This window comes from Zophobas morio, unplaced genomic scaffold, assembly GCF_036711695.1.
Source record: "Zophobas morio isolate AGI-343-1 ecotype UQ-CSIRO unplaced genomic scaffold, CSIRO_AGI_Zmor_V1 ptg000008l, whole genome shotgun sequence".
Taxonomy (NCBI): domain Eukaryota; kingdom Metazoa; phylum Arthropoda; class Insecta; order Coleoptera; family Tenebrionidae; genus Zophobas; species Zophobas morio.
This window is the reverse complement of record NW_026972113.1, coordinates 9,677,176-9,695,492: the sequence shown is the minus strand read 5'-3', so window position 1 is coordinate 9,695,492 and position 18,317 is coordinate 9,677,176. Positions and strand designations below refer to the sequence as shown.

General features: G+C 33.8%; 3 protein-coding genes across 3 annotated transcripts; all 3 read right to left on the bottom strand.

The window, feature by feature from the left end:
- Positions 1 to 4,396: 4,396 nt before the first annotated feature.
- On the bottom strand, positions 4,397 to 4,819 carry LOC135124828 (SLIT and NTRK-like protein 4). Its single transcript, XM_064050051.1, has one exon. It carries the CDS (start codon positions 4,817 to 4,819, stop codon positions 4,397 to 4,399), a length of 423 nt encoding a protein of 140 aa, XP_063906121.1.
- Positions 4,820 to 4,840: 21 nt separating this feature from the next.
- Positions 4,841 to 5,350, bottom strand: LOC135124827 (leucine-rich repeat-containing G-protein coupled receptor 4-like). Its single transcript, XM_064050050.1, has one exon. The coding sequence runs from the start codon at positions 5,348 to 5,350 to the stop codon at positions 4,841 to 4,843; it is 510 nt and encodes a 169-aa protein (XP_063906120.1).
- Positions 5,351 to 10,134: 4,784 nt separating this feature from the next.
- On the bottom strand, positions 10,135 to 11,131 carry LOC135125261 (leucine-rich repeat and fibronectin type III domain-containing protein 1-like protein). The gene has a single exon (XM_064050701.1). It carries the CDS (start codon positions 11,095 to 11,097, stop codon positions 10,186 to 10,188), a length of 912 nt encoding a protein of 303 aa, XP_063906771.1. The 5' UTR covers positions 11,098 to 11,131; the 3' UTR covers positions 10,135 to 10,185.
- Positions 11,132 to 18,317: the final 7,186 nt, after the last annotated feature.

Genomic DNA, 18,317 nt, shown 5'->3' with positions numbered 1-18,317 from the left:
TTCAAAGTCGAAAAATTGAAAAATCGTAAAGGCGAAAAAGCCAAAAAAAGAGAAAACGAAAAGTAAAACTCAAAAAATCGAAAAAATGAAAAGTGGAAAAATCGAAAATTTGAAAAAATCAAAAATCGAAAGTGAAAATCGGTAGCAAAATCGAGAAATCGTAAAGTCGCAAACTTCAGAAATGTTTTTCAATTTCTGGAAGTCGAAGAATCGGAAATCGAAATTTCGAAAAATTCAAAAATCATAAATCGGGAAGGGGAAATATCCAAAAATCGAAAACTCCAATAAACTGAGAAATCAAAAAATCGAAAAGTCGAAGAATTGACAAGTCCAAAAATCGAAAAATCGTAGAATTAAAATCGTAAAAAAGAGCAATCCAAAAATGGATAATCGAAAAATCCAAAAATGGACAAATCGAAACTTCAAAGTCGAAAAGTCGAAGTCGAAAAATAGAAAGTAAAAAGAGGAATCCAAAAATCGAAAAATAGAAAAACCGAAAATTCGAAAAATTTAAAAAATCGGAAAGTGGAAAGGTTGAAAAGTGGAAGTCTAAAAATCGGTAAAACGGAAAATCGAGAAAGCGTAAAGTCGAAAAATTGAGAAATTGAAAAATTGAAGTCGTAAAATCGAGAAAGTGAAAAATGGAAGTCGAAAACTCGAAAAATTGAAAAATTTTGAAGTCGAAACATCAAGAAACTGAAAAATCCAGAAGGCCGATAAATCCAAAAATTGAAATTTCGAAAAATCCAAAACTCGAAAAATGGAGATTTCGAAATATCGAAAAATTCATAAATTACCAATCGAAAAATAGAAAAACTGAAAAAAAATGTTAAACAAAATTAAAAATTGCAAAAATGAAAGCTGTAAAATACAAAAATTACATTCCAAAGTTTTAAATCGGAAAATTGAAATATCGAAAAATTCCAAAGTCGAAAATTGAAAAATCGTAAAGGCGAAAAAGCCAAAAATCGAGAAAACGAAAAGTCGCAAACTCGAGAAATTTTGAAAAATCCAAAAATCCATTGATCAAAAAATCTAAAACTCGAAAATTCGAAATTTCGAAAAATTCAAAACTCATAAATCGGAACGGCGAAATATCCAAAAATCGAAATCTCGAATAAACTGAAAAATCCAAAAATCGACAAATTGAAAACTCAAAGTCGAAAAGTCGAAGTCGAAAAATTGAAAAATCTGTAAGTCGAGATCTGAATTGACAAATCTAGAAACTGAAATATCGAAAAGTCGAAAAATCCAGAAGGTCGATAGGTCCAAAAATTGAAATTTCGAAAAATCCAAAACTCGTAAAATGGAGATTTCGAAATATCGAACAATTAAATAATTACCAATCGAAAAGTCGAAAAACACAAAAATATAGGTATAGATCAGCGAAAAATCCAAAAATCGAAAAGTCGAAAAACTGAAGAATCTAAAAATCGATAAGTCCTAGAACAAAGTCGGAAAAAAGAGAAATCCAAAAATGGAGAAATCGAAGTCAAAAAATCGAGAAATCGGAAATTTGAATACTTCAAAAATCGATAAATCAAAAAATCCAAAACGAGATTCAAGATTTCGAAAAGTCGAAAAATTCAAGAATCACAGATCGGAAAGTCCAAAAATCCAAAAATCAAAAAGTTGAAAAATTGAACAGTCCAAAAACCGAAAACTTGAATAGATCAATTCAAAATCGAAAAATCGTAGAATTGAAGTCGTAAAAAGAGAAATTCAAAAATGTAAATTTCGAAAAATCCAAAACTCGATAAATCGCATAAGTGACAAGTCCAAAACTCGACCAATCGAAAAATAGAAAAACCGAAAATTCGAAAAATTTAAAAAATCGGTGAAGAGGTTGAAAAGTGAAAGTCTAAAAATTGGTAAAACGAAAAATCGAGGAATCGTAAAGTCGAAAAATTGAGAAATTGAAAAATGGAAGTGGAAAAATCGAGAAATTGAAAAATGGAAGTCGAAAGATCGAGAAATCGAAATTTTGAAAAAATCAACAAAAATCGATAGATCAAAAAATCCAAAACTCGAAAATTTGAGATTTCAAAAAATTGTCGAAGTCGAAGAATTGATCAATCCAAAAATCGAAAGATCATGGAATCGAATTGGTAAAAAAGAGAAATCCAAAATGGACAGTCGAAAAATTCAAAAATCGACAAATCGTAAACTCGAAGTCGAAAATTCAAAATCGAAAAATTGAAAAATCTCGAAGTCGAAACATCAAGAAACTGAAAAATTCAGAAGGCCGATAAATCCAAAAATTGAAATTTCGAAACATCCAAAACTCGAAAAATGGAGATTTCGAAGTATCGAAAGATTCATAAATTACCAATCGAAAAGTCGAAAAATCCGAAAGTAGATAAATCGAAAAATCCAGAAATCGAAAAGTCGAAAAATTGAACAACCAAAAATCGAAAAATCCTAGAATCAAAGTCGGAAAAAAAAGAAATCCAAAAATCGAGATCTCGAAGTCAAAAAAATCAATAAATCGGGAAACCAAAAATTTGAAAACTCCAAAAATCTATAAATTGAACAATCCAAAAACCGCAAAATCATAGAATCAAAGTGGTACAAAAGAGAAGTCCAAAAATCGAGAAATCTGAAAGTCGAAACTTCAAGAAATTGGAAAGTCTAAATTGAAAAATCTAGAAATCGAAATACTGAAAATTTGAAAAATCAAAAAATCAAAAAATCCAAAATCAAAAAGTCGAAAAGCCCGTCAACCGAAAAATCAAAACGTAGAGAAAAAAATCGAAAAACCGAAAAACAAAAAATCTAAAAATGAGAAAGTCGAAAAATCAAAGTCCAAAAATCGGGAATTTGAAAATCTGAGAAATCGAAGTCAAAAAATAATACCGAAAATTTGAAAAATCAAAAAATTGATAAAGCAAAAAATCCAAAACAAAAATTCGATAAACGGAAAGATCTAAAAGTCGAAAAATCGAGCAATTGAAATTCCAAAATCGGAAAAATGGAGTAACTGAACAATTGAAAAATCCAAAAATCGAAAAATGTATCAATCGAAAAGTCGAAAAATGGAAAAATCGAAAAATCAAAAATGTATATTCCAAAAATCGAAAAATCGAAAATCCAACAATTGAAACATTTAGAAATAGAAAAGTGGACAAGTCAAAAAATCTAAGTTAGAAATATGGGAGTCAAAACATCAAGAAATTGAAAAATTGGGGTCGAAAAATTTTATATTCGAAATATCGAAAAATCCAAAACTCGAAAAGTCGAAAAACGACGTCAAAAAATCGGGAAATCGGAAAAGTCGAAAAATCGAGAAAGAGGAGAAACGAAAATTCCAAAAAGCGAAGATTCAACAAATCCAAAAATTTTTGGAAAAGTGGAAAAGTCGTAAATTGAGAAATCGAAAAATCAGGGTCGGAATATCGAGGAAAGGAAAAATCGAAAAATCAAAAACTAGAAAAATCGAATAGTGAAAAAATCAAAAAATCGAAAAGATCCAGAAATGAAAACTCGAAGTATCGGAAAATAGAGAACGCCAACAATTTTTAAAAATAGAGAAACTGAATGGAGGAAAAGTTAATAAATCGAGAAATCTGAGAGTCCAAACACCAAAAAATTGATAAAGCGAAATCGAAAAATCTATAAATCGAAGAGTTGTAGAACTGGGAAATAGGAAAATAGTAAAAAGAAGGGAGATGCAAAAATCGAAGTCAGAATATCGAGAAAACGAAAAATCGAATAGTGGAAAAATCAAAAAATCGAAAAATCAAAAATGTGATGCTCGAAAAATCCAAAGATCGAAAAATGAAAACTCGAAAATCTTGAAAAACAGAAAAATCTGAGGGTCTAAATATCAAGAAATTGAACAATGGAAGTCGAAGAATGTAAAAATCGAAAAATCCAAAACTCGAAAAGTCGTTAAACGAAGTCCAAAATTCCAAAAATCCAAATTCAAAAAGTCGAAATATCCAAAACCGAATCCATAGAAAAATCGAAACCAAAAATTCGAATAGACGAAAAATCAGAAAGCCGAAAGATAGAATAGTTGAAAAATAGAAGAATTGAAAAGTCGAAGTCGTCCAAAATCGGATAGACGAAAGATCGAGTTGTAGAAGAATTTTAAAAATGTCAATGAATCTTTCACTTTTTACTAGACATTTTTGGAAGGAATAGTTCGACCTTTCGCCTTTTACCAAAGATTTTCGGATGCATTTTTTCCTCTTTCACTAAATATTTTCGCAGGAATTTTCCGTCTTTTACTAAAAATTTTCGGATTGAATCTTTCGCCTTTTACATAACTTTTTCAGGTGGAATCGTATTCCTTATGCTAAAGATTTTCGGAATTAATCTTTAGATTTTACAAAATATACGAAACATATTTGCTTCACTTCACAATTCACCTTTATTATCAATTACAACTAAACTAGATAGTAGAGAACTGACCCGTGGAATTACATTTTCGGACAGATTTCGTCATGCCTATTCTAAAATCTCTGTGATTCTCAACAGCCCACTTTACAATTTTTAGCAAACATTCACAGTTCCATGGGTTATCATCAATTTTAGTTATATAAGCAACAAAAAAGTCCTCGTAGTTTCCTTTCAAGCACTTTAATTTATTCCCTGACGTATCAACGTATCTTATTTGAGCACCCTTCACAAAATCGTCCTTCCATTCTTCGATTTCGTTATCACCCAAGAGCAAACTCTCGAAATCCAGATCATCAAAGCCAAAAATATTTCGTGCCACAGTCTTAATTTTGTTATTGTTGAGCTGGATGTGGTTGTCGTGGTTAGCGAAAAACCCATTGGGTAAGTGTTCGATTTGATTATACCCTAAATCCATTTGAAGCTTCGATTTGTCTTGTTACCATTCTCGGTAGACAATTTTGATTTTGTTGTGGTTTAAATTCAAATTCCTTAATTCTGTCATGTTGTCAAAAGCATGAGGAGAGATGCTATCGATGAGATTATGGTCGAAATCTAGGAAGCGGATTGTCGAATTTGAAAATACTCCATCCTGGATCGTTGTTATTTTGTTCCTCGAAAGTCTTATACCATCTAGAGCATTACTAAATGCACCAGGGTGAATTTCTTTGAGTTCATTTCCTGATAACCATAGATCGGTCAACGCAGGGAAACCTTTGAAGTCACCTGCGTGAATAACCGGCACTGAACCACCGAATATTTCAATTCTGACAATTCGAGAAGCGTTTGATTGAGTCTTGAGTTGATAAGCAGAATTTATTTTACCCGTGACATATTGCTGGTCTTCGGTGTTATACCAAATTTTCACATTTTTGAAAGTTATTTTTTCGGCTAACACACTAAGAACAAATGCAACAAGGAGAATGAATGTTGAACTTCGCGCACACATGTTGAACTGCAACAGATTTCAACGTGGACTGGAGTTGGATAACGAATATATACCATAGATGACGTAGTTGTTATGCACAAACAAATGTTATCATTCTTATTTTATTCCGAGTAATCGTAATTCTGTTGTTTTTTTTTTTGAGACAGGGCGGGTGAGCGGGGCTTATGATTTGACTTGTTTTTTCTTCTTAATATACATATTCTTCACAACAAAAAACTGAAAACATGTTTAAAATGGTAAATTTTATCTTCCACACTTGTCTACAAATTTACCATTTTAAACAAGTTTTCAGTTTCTTGTTGTGAATAAAAGACTACACACATATAAGAAAAAAAAGACAAAATACATACCCCGCCCACCCACCCTCATCTCAATTGTGACGAATTTTCTTATTCGTTGTGAACCTAGGGGCGGAGCTTAATTTTGGATTGTTTTGTTTCTTACTTAAAACTTTTCTTTGAACAACACGTTTACTTAAGAACATCTTTCACATGATAATTTCTCGTCGAAAAGTAAGGATTTTGCAATTAAGCTCCGCCTCCTTGCCAACAACGAAAAAAGAAAAATTGTCACGACTGAGACAGGGCGGGTGGGCGGGGCTTATGATTTGACTTGTTTTTTCTTCTTAAAATACACATTCTTCACAACAAAAAACTGAAAACATGTTTAAAATGGTAAATTTTGTCTTCCACACTTGTCTACAAATTTACCATTTTAAACAAGTTTTCAGTTTCTTGTTGTGAATAAAAGACTACGCACATATATGAAAAAAAAGACAAAATACATACCCCGCCCACCCACCCTCATCTCAATTGTGACGAATTTTCTTATTCGTTGTGAACCGAAGGGCGGAGCTTAATTTTGGCTTGCTTTGTTTCTTACTTAAAACTTTTCTTTGAATAACACGTTTACTTAAGAATATCTTTCACATGATAATTTCTCGTCGAAAAATAAGGATTTTGCAATTGAGCTCCGCCTCCTTGTCAACAACGAACAGAGAAATATTGTCACAACTGAGACAGGGCGGGTGGGCGGGGCTTATGATTTGACTTGTTTTTTCTTCTTAATATACATATTCTTCACAACAAAAAACTGAAAACATGTTTAAAATGGTAAATTTTGTCTTCCACACTTGTCTACAAATTTACCATTTTAAACAAATTTTCAGTTTCTTGTTGTGAATAAAAGGCTACGCACATATAAGAAAAAAAAAGACAAAATACATACCCCGCCCACCCACCCTCATCTCAATTGTGACGAATTTTCTTATTCGTTGTGAACCGAGGGGCGGAGGTTAATTTTGGCTTGCTTTGTTTCTTACTTAAAACTTTTCTTTGAATAACACGTTTACTTAAGAATATCTTTCACAGGATAATTTCTCGTCGAAAAATAAGGATTTTGCAATTGAGCTCCGCCTCGTTGCCAACAACGAATAAAGAAAATTTGTCACGACTGAGACAGGGCGGGTGGGCGGGGCTTATAATTTGACTTGTGTTTTCTTCTTAATGTACATATTATTCACAACAAAAAACTCAAAACATGTTTAAAATGGTAAATTTTGTCTTCCACACTTGTCTACAAATTTATCATTTTAAACAAGTTTTCAGTTTCTTGTTGTGAATAAAAGGCTACGCACATATAAGAAAAAAAAAGACAAAATACATACCCCGCCCACCCACCCTCATCTCAATTGTGACGAATTTTCTTATTCGTTGTGAACCGAGGGGCGGAGGTTAATTTTGGCTTGCTTTGTTTCTTACTTAAAACTTTTCTTTGAATAACACGTTTACTTAAGAATATCTTTCACAGGATAATTTCTCGTCGAAAAATAAGGATTTTGCAATTGAGCTCCGCCTCGTTGCCAACAACGAATAAAGAAAATTTGTCACGACTGAGACAGGGCGGGTGGGCGGGGCTTATAATTTGACTTGTGTTTTCTTCTTAATGTACATATTATTCACAACAAAAAACTCAAAACATGTTTAAAATGGTAAATTTTGTCTTCCACACTTGTCTACAAATTTATCATTTTAAACAAGTTTTCAGTTTCTTGTTGTGAATAAAAGGCTACGCACATATAAGAAAAAAAAAGACAAAATACATACCCCGCCCACCCACCCTCATCTCAATTGTGACGAATTTTCTTATTCGTTGTGAACCGAGGGGCGGAGGTTAATTTTGGCTTGCTTTGTTTCTTACTTAAAACTTTTCTTTGAATAACACGTTTACTTAAGAATATCTTTCACAGGATAATTTCTCGTCGAAAAATAAGGATTTTGCAATTGAGCTCCGCCTCGTTGCCAACAACGAATAAAGAAAATTTGTCACGACTGAGACAGGGCGGGTGGGCGGGGCTTATAATTTGACTTGTGTTTTCTTCTTAATGTACATATTATTCACAACAAAAAACTCAAAACATGTTTAAAATGGTAAATTTTGTCTTCCACACTTGTCTACAAATTTATCATTTTAAACAAGTTTTCAGTTTCTTGTTGTGAATAAAAGGCTACGCACATATAAGAAAAAAAAAGACAAAATACATACCCCGCCCACCCACCCTCATCTCAATTGTGACGAATTTTCTTATTCGTTGTGAACCGAGGGGCGGAGGTTAATTTTGGCTTGCTTTGTTTCTTACTTAAAACTTTTCTTTGAATAACACGTTTACTTAAGAATATCTTTCACAGGATAATTTCTCGTCGAAAAATAAGGATTTTGCAATTGAGCTCCGCCTCGTTGCCAACAACGAATAAAGAAAATTTGTCACGACTGAGACAGGGCGGGTGGGCGGGGCTTATAATTTGACTTGTGTTTTCTTCTTAATGTACATATTATTCACAACAAAAAACTCAAAACATGTTTAAAATGGTAAATTTTGTCTTCCACACTTGTCTACAAATTTATCATTTTAAACAAGTTTTCAGTTTCTTGTTGTGAATAAAAGGCTACGCACATATAAGAAAAAAAAAGACAAAATACATACCCCGCCCACCCACCCTCATCTCAATTGTGACGAATTTTCTTATTCGTTGTGAACCGAGGGGCGGAGGTTAATTTTGGCTTGCTTTGTTTCTTACTTAAAACTTTTCTTTGAATAACACGTTTACTTAAGAATATCTTTCACAGGATAATTTCTCGTCGAAAAATAAGGATTTTGCAATTGAGCTCCGCCTCGTTGCCAACAACGAATAAAGAAAATTTGTCACGACTGAGACAGGGCGGGTGGGCGGGGCTTATAATTTGACTTGTGTTTTCTTCTTAATGTACATATTATTCACAACAAAAAACTCAAAACATGTTTAAAATGGTAAATTTTGTCTTCCACACTTGTCTACAAATTTATCATTTTAAACAAGTTTTCAGTTTCTTGTTGTGAATAAAAGGCTACGCACATATAAGAAAAAAAAAGACAAAATACATACCCCGCCCACCCACCCTCATCTCAATTGTGACGAATTTTCTTATTCGTTGTGAACCGAGGGGCGGAGCTTAATTTTGGCTTGCTTTGTTTCTTACTTAAAACTTTTCTTTGAATAACACGTTTACCTAAGAATATCTTTCACATGATAATTTCTCGTCGAAAAATAAGGATTTTGCAATTAAGCTCCGCCTCCTTGCCAACAACAAAAAAAGAAAAATCGTCACGAATGAGACAGGGCGGGTGGGCGGGGCTTATAATTTGACCTGTTTTTACTTCTTAATATACACATTTTTCACAACAAAAAACTGAAAACATGTTTAAAATGGTAAATTTTGTCTTCCACATTTGTCTACAAATTTACCATTTTAAACAAGTTTTCAGTTTCTTGTTGTGAATAAAAGACTACGCACATATAAGAAATAAAAAAGCAAGATACATACCCCGCCCACCCACCCTCATCTCAATTGTGACGAATTTTCTTATTCGCTGTGGACCGAGGGGCGGAGCTTAATTTTGGCTTGTTTTGTTTCTTACTTAAAACTTTTCTTTGAATAACACGTTTACTTAAAAACATATTTCACATGATAATTTCTCGTTGAAAAATTAGGATTTTGCAATTCAGCTCCGCCTCCTTGCTAACAACGAATAAAGAAAAATCGTCACAACTGAGACAGGGCGGGTGGGCGGGGCTTCTCTACAAATTTACCATTCCAAAAAAGTTTTCAGTTTATTGTCGTGAATAGAAAACTACGTACATATGAGAGAAAAAAAGGCAAATACAAACCCCACCCACCCGCTCTCATCCCAATTGTAATGAATTTTCTTATTCATTGTGAACCGAGGGGCGGAGCTCAATTGCATGGTCCAAATCTAGGAAGCGGATTGTCGAATTTGAAAATACTCCATCCTGTATCGTTGGTGAATTTTTTTGAGTTCATTTCCTGATAACCATAGATCGGTCAAAGCAGGGAAACTCTTGAAGTCACCTGGGTGAATAACCGGCACTGAACCGCCGAATATTTCGATTTTGACAATTCGAGAAGCGTTTGATTGAGTCTTGAGTTGATTAGCGGAAATATTGTTGGTCTTCGGTGTTATAACAGATTTGCACATTTTTGAAAGTTATTTTTTCGGCCAACACACTAAGAATAAGTACAACAAGGAGAATGAACGTTGAACTTCACGCACACATGTTGAACTGCAACGTGGACTGGGGTTTGATAACGAATATATACCATAGATGACGTAGTTGTTATGCACAAACAAATGTTATCATTCTTATTTTATTCCGAGTAATCATAATTCTGTTGATATTTTTGGGAAAAATTCGGACCACCTGCTATGGTTATAAAATTATTCAAAATTTGCTCCAGAATCACCTTTATTATCAATTATCAATATGATTTTAATGTAACTAGATTATCATAGTCGGAAACTTGCCAGTGGAATTGCACTTTTCGGCCGAGTTCTCTACATTGATTCCAAAATCTTTCTGGTTGTCAACAGCCCACTTCGCAATTTTCAACAAACATTCACAGTCCCACGGATTATCATCAATGTAAGTTTGAAGAGCGACAAAGAAGTTTTCGTAGTTTCCTTCCAAGCACTGTATTTTATTCGACATCATCACAAGAGCTCTAACTTCACCACCCTTGACAAAATCTTCCTTCCATTCTTCGATTTCGTTATAACCCAGCCACAACTGTCCAAAAACTATCTTGTCATCCGTGCCAAAAATATCCCTTGACACACTCTTAATTTTATTATGGTTAAGATGAACGTCGTTGTGAAAATTCGCAAAAATCCCGCTGGCCAAGTGCTCGATCTGATTGTACTGCGAATTCACCTCTTCAAGTTTCGGTTTTCCTTGTAACCACTCCGGGTGGAAATTTTTAATCTTGTTGTGGTCTAAATCCAGTGCTGTTAATTTAGTCATGTTGTCAAAAGCATGTGGAGAGATGTTTTCGATAAGGTTATGGTCCAGATCAAGGTACTCTATATTCGAGTTTGAAAATACTCCGTCTTCAATCTTTGTTAATTTGTTCTCGCTCAGTTTCACAGCCCTCAGAAGTGGTAGATTGTTAAGTGCACCAGGGCGGATTTCTTCGATTCCACGGCCCGATAACTGCAAATCCGTTACAGAAGGGGAATTCGAGAAGGCATCTGCGTGAATAATGGGAACTGGACTATCCGTTATAATATTTGAGGAATTTATTTGTACAACGATTGTAGCTAGAAGAAGGAACGATAAACTTGGCGCGAACATCATGCTGAACTGAAACGGGTGAGAGTGAAGAAGTCGAATTTTATACCATTCTTGACCCATGACGTGATTGTTTTTCGAAAACAAGTATTATCAACCTTGTATTGTTCCGAGTTATGGAAAATTTTGGTTATCTTTTTGTTTGTTTGTGGTATGATGACTAATGAATAGGACTAATGACCAACCTAGCGACCCACATTACGGTCTAAAAAATTAAGAAAAGTTTACTAAAAATTTTCTGATGGAATTTTTCGGCTTTTAGTAAACATTTTCAGATGGAATCTTAACTTTTTTCTTTATATAATGAAGCTTTTAACGGTGTTGACATATTTCATCTAAGATATTTAACATTTGTTGAGAGATTTCTTTTGAATACGTAGCGTTATCGTTAATTTTTGGATTAATTTAAATATTAGTTTAGCCACTAGTAATTTATCGTTTCGGAGTTTAATTTTTCTTTAGATTTTACATATAATTGTTTACCTGTAATGGTGTACCCTGTAATTGGTGTATTTTACATTGTTGGGCAATTAAGAAATTATTATTATTATTATTATTATTATTAAAAGATTTCCGGAATGAATCTTTCCCTTCTTGCTAAAGATTTTCCTATGACATCTTTCGGTTTTTTCTCTAAAGATTGGAGGATAGAATTTTTTGCCATTTAATAAAGATTTTCTTTCGGATGGAAATTTTCGTCATTTTCAGATGGAATCTTTAACTTGTTACTGAAGATTTTTGGATTGCAGCTTTCGTCTTTTATTAAAGATTTTCGGAATTAGTTTTTCGTCTTTTATCAAAAATTTTCGGATGAAATTTCTCGCATTTTACTAAATATTTCCGAATGGAATCTTGTTTCTTTTACTAAACATTTTCAAATTGAATCTTACTTCTGTTTTCACAGGATTTTCAGAATGAATTTTTCGGTTATTATTACTAAATATTTTCTGATGAATTATTGCACATTTTGAGTAGAATTTATTCTGCAAAATTTTGAGATGATGATGGTGATTTGAGGTTAATTTAACAATGTTTAAACACACTGATTTGTTTTTAATAACTTCGTGTTTCTAAGAACACTCTTTTCTTTTTTCTGTTATAATTAACAATCAGATGTTTTAACAAATTTTCCGTTGTTATCACGAAAACGAAAATCGCAAAATCAAATTTTATAATATTATAAAGAAGCAAAAAAATTCAATTTCCGTTTTCGTCAATTGAAATAAATTCAAGATAATCTTTTATCCATGAATTTATTAAAGTTTATTATTTTTTCTTGTTGAGATGGGTATGAGTGGAACCACGATGAATCACAATTGAGATAGGGTGGGTGGGCGGGGCTTATATTTTGCCTTTTTTTTCTTAACGTTTGTAGTCTTCTTTTCACAACAGAAAAGCTAAAACGTGTTTAAAACAAGAAATATGGATTTTGTAATGACGCTCCGCCCCTCAGTCTGACAACGAATGGAAAATTCATCACGATTAAGAACTGAGATCGGGGTGGGGCTTATCTTTTTTTATTGTTCTTTTCTTACCTAATACATATAGTTTTCTCTCACCAACACCACCACTGAAGAACATGTTTCACTTGGTAATTCTTGTATAGAAAAATACGGATTTTGCAATTAATACCAGCAAGTTTCAACATTGATATCACTGGTCTATTTTCAACTACATACAGAGACATCAAACACCAATACAAAAATCAAAAAGAAGTAAATAAAAGACGCGAAAAAAAAAGGCCCCGCCCACCCGCCCTGTTTTCTTAGAGGGTATGTCATTTGCCAAAATCCGCCTTATCTTAATGAGTACTAACTAACGACGAATAAAGAAAATAGTCACAATTGAGATATTGTTATGTTTTGCGTTTTTTCTTTCTAATTTTTTGAAATTTTGTTTTCTTATTTTTTGAAGTTTACAACCGACGGCTATTTTAATTTTTGACCCTTTGACTTTTTGTTTTTATGACTTTTCGGACGCTTGATTTTTTATTTTTTGCTACTTTTAGCTTCTGGCTGTGACGTGTTGATTTTTTTCTTTAATTTTTTTTATTTTTTGAACATCTGACCTTTGTTATTAACGTTTTATTTTTCTCACCTTTTCTTATTTTGATTTTTTTACCTTTAGACCCTTTCGTTTTTATTTTTGGTTTTTGGGTTTTTATTTGTTCAACATTTCGACCTTTTGTTTTTTATTTAGATGACATTCTGACGTTTTGCACTTTTGTTTTTTGATTTTTTGAATTTTTGGCCTTCGGGTTTTTTTATTTTTCGATTTTTTAGTTTTTGATTCTTGGACTTGTTGAATTTTGTCGTCATAATTTTTAGTTATTGAAGTTTTGGCCTTCTGATTTTTTGATCTTTTATTTTTTTGACTTTCCGACTACTTGTTTTTTTTTGGCATTTTTACGTTTTATTTATAATTTTTTCACTTTTACAATTACTTTTTTTATTTTTTGGCCATTTGATCTTTTGTTTTTTTGATTTTTACTTCCCGAGCGTAAGCAAAGGAAGTATTGTAATCGACTCCGTCGGCCGACTCTCTACTTTTACGTTTTCTCGATCTTTCATGACCCCTAGAAGACGAAGAAATAGGTCTCCCATTTCCGTCTGTCTGTCCGTCTGTCCGTCTGTCCGTCCGTCTGTCCGTCTGTCCGTCTGTCCGTCTGTCCGTCTGCCGTCCCGGATTTTTATTAGACAGATAATCTCCGAAAGTACTCGACCGATTGTTGTGAAATTTTGTACTTATATTAAGAATATCATGTAGATGGTAAAACGCTAACCAAAATTTGTCTAATCATCCCCACCACTAATGCGATGACGTCACTTCAAAATTGTACATAGTAAATGGGTTTTCAATTGTATAAAATAACATAGTCCTACACATGTAGTTTACAACTCTGAATCGATTTTTCACCCGAAACGTCCAGATCTTTGGAAAAAAAATCAAAATTATAAAACAACATTTTGAAATTTAATTTTTAATCTGCTAACCAGAATGCTTTGAAATGTTGCAGATATTTTAAGGCTATAAAGAGCATCATAAATCTTTAGTCAAAAAATATTTGCTTATCCCCTCCAAAAACTTGATGACGTCAGCTCAACAGTTTGTGGAATAAATCATATCTAAAATGTACAAAATATGATGAGTCTGTACTTGTGATCTATCACTCCATTCATATTTTTTGGATTTGCATATACAGGGTGATTCAAAAAAATTAATGAAAGCGTAAATTTATTTTACTGATTTACTCAGAAACTACAAAACCGAATGCTTTGAAATCTTGCAGATGTTTTAAGGTTTAAAAGAGCATAATAAATGTTTAGTCAAAATATATTTGCTTATCCCCTCCAAAACACTAACATTGCTGATTTAGTGATGACGCTTATCAAAGAAACGACTCCTATTAAAGGTAGAAGTTGCCGAGGAAAAAAAGGAAAATGAAGGAAAAATTTGTTAACAACTTGTCTTCACATTTGTCCTTATAAATAATAAATTAAATGTAATACATTTTTGTTTCCTTAAGAATACAAAGTTAACAAAGTTAGTTGAGTTACAAAAGTCTCTTTTGCTCCACGTTGGCCACCAACGAGCGATTTTCAAGATTTTTGTGAAACTTTGCTGGTTTTGAATTTGAATTTTCTGTCCTCGATAGTTGATGTTCAGCAAGAACCACGGGAAGGTCTGGAGCAGATCTCGCTAGGAAAGGAGAGGGCTAGGATTTGTTAATGAGGGATAGAACGTTATACAGTACAATACAAAAGAAATACAATACAGGTACCTACAATCTAACTACAATACAGAATACACTACAGATACAGATACAATTTAGATACAAAACAAATGCAAAGTTAGTACCCAATTCATCACCGGAAGAAATTGCACCAAAAATTGAGAATGTTGCAAAATGAAAACCCAAGCAAGCACACCGATGGAACTCGGAACGAAATCTATTGGTCGCAGTGCTCGTTCGCCCAAGGCAGGAATGCAGCCGCATAAATCCAAGGCCGACTGACCTCATCCTTATAGGATGATGCGACCCAGCGTCTAAGGGCCAACAGAACCCCCCCAGACCAAGAGCTCCTGACGACATGGAGAATTCAGACCTGGAACCAAAGGATGCGCTGTTGCAAAATGAAAACCCAAGCAAGCACACCGATGGAACTCGAAACGAAATCTATAGGTCGCAGCGCTCACACGCCCAAGGGAGAACGCAGCCGCATAGATACAGGGCCGACTGACCTCATCCCTTTGGGATGATGAACCTCATCCTTTTAGGATGATGACCCAGCGTCTAAGGGCCCAGAGAACCCCCCCAGGCCAAAGCGTCTGACGACATGGAGAATTCAGTCTCGGAACCAAAGAATGCACTGTTGCAAAATTAAAACCCAAGCAAATGCACCGTGAAAACAAAGCATTTGCACCACTGGAGCTAAATTGGCAAGACCCAAGTTAAGTTAGTAACACATACAATATACAGTACAAAATGGTTCAATTACAAAAGTTACAATATACAAATTTCTCCACGTTTGCCACCAAAGAGCGATGACTGTGCTCGCTCGTTGTTGTTGTCCAGCAAGAACCAAACAATACGAGGAGGTCTGGAGTGCGTCTTGCCATGAGAAAAACAATAAATTAGAAATTCGCGAACATGGGCTACTTTTAAGCGAAAACGGAGCTCCGAATGCTCAGATGTTGCTGCCACCAGACCGAAATCAAAACTAACCGAAAACCGCAATATTTGTTCAGGTGGCTCTCGTGACAGTGATGTCATCAAACATCACGATGAGATTGCAAACATTATTTTTCATATTTTGACTGGAACATTGCACGTTTTTAATATGTTCACGTTTGTAGGAAAACGGCTTTAATTATATTAATTAATACTTATCATATTTAAACAGTATATATAAATTAAAACTACAACCGTATTTACTCCGTTTTTGGGAATTTTTGGAAAAATGCACACTTTGTTTCGTGTTCACAGAGCTAATGCAGAACATTTTCATTAATATGTATTATCAATGAATTAGAAATTCGCGAAAACGTGGTAGTTTTACGCCAGAACGGGGCTCCGAATGCTCCGACGTTGCTGCCACCAGATCGAAATCAAAACTGAACACAACGGACCGAAGACCGTGCCTTTGCTCAAGTGGTCACGTGACAGTGACGTCATGGTGTGTCACCATGAGATTACTAAAATTATTTTTCATACTTTGCCCGGAAAATTGCAATTCAACAATGTTTAAACAAATTGAATTGTTTAAATATTATTTAATTGTGTCATGATAGTTTCTTAGCAGTGTTTGCACGAGTTGATTTCATTAACAATTGTAAATCTGTCATTTATCACCATGTGTTATTATATACAACGAATAATTTTAAAAATAAATAAATAAATAAATTCGCCACTTTGTTGCGAAATTGTTTCCTTACTTTCCTTATTCGGAACAGACGTCTTCACGTGGTGAACGTTCAACTCAGACTGCCCAAAAGTGGCCGCCGACCTGTATATATACCGGTTGGCTGACGCAACAAGACGTTCGCGAATGTTCGGGAAGCTATTCCTTTGTCTGAATACGTCGTGACGTCACGATTCGCGACGTCACAATATGAATCTTTAATTTATCAATGTATTATTAGCAACTGAAATGTTTATATAAATCTTTTTAAACATTGTTTGTTTATATTTTTAATTTACAATGTACAGGCTAAAAAAAATGTTAAATACTGGTTGTCTGACACAACAACACGTTCGGGAATGTTCGAGAAGCTATTCCTTTGTTTGAATATGTCGTGACGTCACGATTCCCGACGTCACAATTTAAATCTTTAATTTATCAATGTATTATTGGCAACTGAAATGTTTATATAAATCTTTTTAAACATTGTTTGTTTATATTTGTTAATTTACAATGTACAGGCTAAAAAATTGTTAAATACTGGTTGGCTGACGCAACAACACGTTCGGGAATGTTCGAGAAGCTATTCCTTTGTTTGAATATGTCGTGACGTCACGATTCCCGACGTCACAATTTAAATCTTTAATTTATCAATGTATTATTGGCAACTAAAATGTTTACATAAATCTTTTTAGACATTGTTTGTTTATATTAGTTAATTTACAATGTACAGGCTAAAAAATTGTTAAATACTGGTTGGCTGACGCAACAACACGTTCGGGAATGTTCGGGAAGCTATTCCTTTGTTTGAATATGTCGTGACGTCACGATTCGCGACGTCACAATTTAAATCTTTAATTTATCAATGTATTATTGGCAACTAAAATATTCATAGAAATCTTTTTCTAGACATTGTTTATATTTGTCAATTTACAATGTATAGGCTAAAAAATTGGTCGAAGGCTATTTCGACAGACCTTCCCTCGCTTCTGAAATACAGCCCAACAAATACTGCTTTTCTGAAAAATTATACCCATAAAATTTGATTTTAAAAAAGCCTAATTTTGACAAATTACGCTAATAAAATAGATTCTAATAAAATAGAGGGTGGGCGGGCGGGGTTACTGTCTGTAAATAAAAGATTGTAGAAAAAAAGTTAAACTTAACCCCGCCCACCGTGTTCTTTCATTTTTACTTCCCGAGCGTAAGCAAAGGAAGTATTGTAATCGAGTCCGTTGGCCGACTCTCTACTTTTACGTTTTCTCGATCTTTCATGACCCCTAGAAAACGTAGAAATAGGTCTCCTATTTCCGTCTGTCTGTCCGTCTGTCCGTCCGTCTGTCCGTCCGTCTGTCCGTCCGTCTGTCCGTCCGTCTGTCCGTCTGTCCATCTGTCCGTCTGTCCGTCTGTCCGTCTGTCCGTCTGCCGTCCCGGATTTTTATTAGACAGATAATCTCCGAAAGTACTAGACCGATTGTTGTGAAATTTTGTACATATATTAAGAATATCATGTAGATGGTAAAACGCTAACCAAAATTTGTCTAATCATCCTCACCACTAATGCGATGACGTCACTTCAAAATTGTACATAGTAAATGGGTTTTCAATTGTATAAAATAACATAGTCCTACACATGTAGTTTACAACTCTGAATCGACTTTTCACCCGAAACGTCCAGCTTTTTGGAAAAAAAATCAAAATTATAAAACAACATTTTGAAATTTAATTTTTAATCTGCTAACCAGAATACTTTGGAATGTTGCAGATGTTTTAAGGCTATAAAGAGCATCATAAATCTTTAGTCAAAAAATATTTGCTTATCCCCTCCAAAAACTTGATGACGTCAGCTCAAAAGTTTGTGGAATAAATCATATCTAAAAT

What these genes read in the sequence shown, in the direction of transcription:
- LOC135124828 (XM_064050051.1), bottom strand. Translation starts at nt 4,819, where the DNA reads ATGGATTTAGGGTATAATCAAATCGAACACTTACCCAATGGGTTTTTC.
- LOC135124827 (XM_064050050.1), bottom strand. Translation starts at nt 5,350, where the DNA reads ATGTGTGCGCGAAGTTCAACATTCATTCTCCTTGTTGCATTTGTTCTT.
- LOC135125261 (XM_064050701.1), bottom strand. Translation starts at nt 11,097, where the DNA reads ATGGGTCAAGAATGGTATAAAATTCGACTTCTTCACTCTCACCCGTTT.